This window comes from Aplysia californica, unplaced genomic scaffold, assembly GCF_000002075.1.
Source record: "Aplysia californica isolate F4 #8 unplaced genomic scaffold, AplCal3.0 scaffold02911, whole genome shotgun sequence".
Classification (NCBI taxonomy): domain Eukaryota; kingdom Metazoa; phylum Mollusca; class Gastropoda; order Aplysiida; family Aplysiidae; genus Aplysia; species Aplysia californica.
This window is the reverse complement of record NW_004800181.1, coordinates 1-2,632: the sequence shown is the minus strand read 5'-3', so window position 1 is coordinate 2,632 and position 2,632 is coordinate 1. Positions and strand designations below refer to the sequence as shown.

General features: G+C 40.5%; 1 protein-coding gene across 1 annotated transcript; it reads right to left on the bottom strand.

Moving 5' to 3' along the window:
- Positions 1 to 1,190: 1,190 nt before the first annotated feature.
- Positions 1,191 to 2,583, bottom strand: LOC118479139 (aminopeptidase B-like; the record flags this gene model as incomplete). Its single annotated transcript, XM_035973763.1, has 2 exons — positions 1,191 to 1,412; positions 2,448 to 2,583. Coding segments are annotated over 2 exons (358 nt in total), but the record flags the coding sequence as incomplete, so codon positions are not given.
- Positions 2,584 to 2,632: the final 49 nt, after the last annotated feature.

Genomic DNA, 2,632 nt, shown 5'->3' with positions numbered 1-2,632 from the left:
CCGCCGGCCATTCACCCAGCACGCGCAAATGGCAATGTCGCTTTTTCCCTTAGTTACTCTCACATTTTTAAAGATTACGCGAAAACCGCAAAACACAGAAGCTTGAAATTTTAAGGGAATAAAAAAAAATGGTGAACAACGTATCAGTCAGTTTGACAAATCACAGCTCCGAAAAATCTTCAAAGCGCACCACATCAACCACTTTCGCAAACGTTTTCGACTGCTTCTAGGATGGGTACAATGTTGTCAAACTACATACTACGAGATTGACCTCTTTTCTGATTGGCTGCCAAGTTTCATTCATATCCATTCGCGAGAAGCGGCGTGAGAGCGGGTTGAAGACAACAACCTTTGCGTTATTGTGTCCCACGAAACACCCCCGCTGCGGGGGCCAAAAATCGGCAGAACAAAACGCGCTCGGTGGGCATTGCTAATTAGTGCATGCTTTATAAAAGCTGTTTTTTAAAAATAATTATCAAGTTGTGTTGTTGACGCTGTCAAACATTTACAATCCTATTTGTGGAATTGTGGTGAAATCAGGCACTCTTCGAAATAATGAAACTGAAAAAAACCCGACATTTTTCCACCTGTTGGGCAAATCTTATTGATCTCTTTGTTTTGGGCTCAACACCTTTCATGTCTATTTTACACGACATACCATCCTGGTGTTTACTGAAAAATATTGATTAAAGGCACACAACAAAGTGTAAATTTACAGTTTCCAAGGACACTCAAGCTTTGGAAGCAACCAAACTTTGGCGACCATTTTCTCGCTTATTTTAATTCTCACACCAGGCGACCCTCACCTCCTTCACTAGAAAATATCTTGACGTTAATTTAAGAAAGAAAGGTATTTTTTTCATCAAAAGAGGGACAAATGATTGGGCTTTATGATTATACAAAATTACTCCATATGCCAAAAAACTTATGAGCGCCCGATTCCACCTCGCCATGACACATAATTATGGGAGACCATGGGGAAAATGGGCATAGTCACAAGCTGGAAATAGTGAGGGTGTCAATTTTAAAAGCTTGTGGACTCATAACTTCATATTTGTTTGATTGGTGGTTTATTGTTATGTTTGTTGAATGGGTAATCTAACAACAATAAGAATGAGTCAACAAGTGTTCAAAATTTCAACCTTCACGATTTTCAGTTTGTGACTATTCCCGCATTTCCAGTGGACTCCTCATATGCAATCAAGCATAAACCCTTGACCCCCAAATTTAAGAGAGACAAAAACTAGATAACCGGTAGTGACCTCAGCATTCTGTGACTTGGCCAGTTGGGGGTAAGTGGCAGCCAGCTTCTGCATGCACCCATCAGGCAATGGGGAGTTACGAGACAAGATGTCCAGAAAGTACATGATCTGGTACGTCTGCCAACCACTGATGTCCTTGGCCTCAGAGCCCTGGAATAAGAATAAAGTGAATTAACCCTTAAAACCCTGAATTATTTTTTTTTTATATCTCCCTAGAATCCTGAATTAAAATTGAGATACTAGAAAAAATTAGGTTGGTTCATTATTTTGTTTACTGTGTTTTTAATTGTTGTTAGATTTTACTGAAGTTTGAAAATGTTATTTATATATGAATGCACAGTCTGGACAAAAGGGGAAAAGGTTAAAACATTGGTTTTTAGGACCAATTCTATGAGTTAAGTCTTGTGTGTAATCCCCGACTCCACTTCAGTCAAAGTATCATTAGACCCAGCCGTAGATCTAGCCTCTGGTAGCTTTAGTGGTGATCCCCTGCCAATTCCACAATCGTCAAAATCATTATCGATGTTATGCGGAACATTGCAATCGTCTTCAACGGTCATATTTATCGATATATCCGACTGGGAGATCATTATTGGCGTCTGGTTCAGGATAAAAAATGTCAAAAATTTTGCAGCCTGCAGGGCTTGGCAGCGAAAAGTGACTAATTTTTCTTAAAAACTCGCAAAATTTCTAAACTTTTGGTGTAGAACTGCTCTCATGACATTATCGGTACTTTCTGCTCGTGACAGAGTCATCTGGAGTTACATCCCCTGTTTTTAGCACCAGGAATTAAATGATAAAGTCGACCAGCGGTATAGGAAAATACGGCGTCAGCGGTTACCAGCCCTATAGGGTTTTAAGGGTTAATAGTCAAGCACTAACAGGTTGGACTGACAATAAAACCATTTGGAAAAAGTAATTTTTACAACCCCCCTCCCTTCTTCTGCAAGTCTGAGATGCACTCCATGTTTCACATCCATACTTCACACATTTGAGTTGAAAATCCTCAGCTTTCATCACAGCAAGTGAAGATATTCCTGGTCCTTGAAATCCTATTTGACGACATGAAAACAGCCTGTGCCGGACAGTTCCTGTCGATTATACTCTCAAGAAAACAGAAGGATTCTGATAAACATTAACAGAAGTCAAAGTACCAAGGCAGAAAGCCTTTTGTCGTTACTACACCTTTCTTCGTCCATCAGACATAATCTCTGCTACTTCATCTGCTTCAGCAGTCAGGCGATCCTTGTCCGAGAGGTCAGGGGTGAACACAGGCCGGCCTGGTTTGTCTAGCCATGTCTTCACAAACTCAAATCCCCGCCTATAAGAGGGTAGAAGAGTGTGGTCACATAGATATACAATTGAACCTG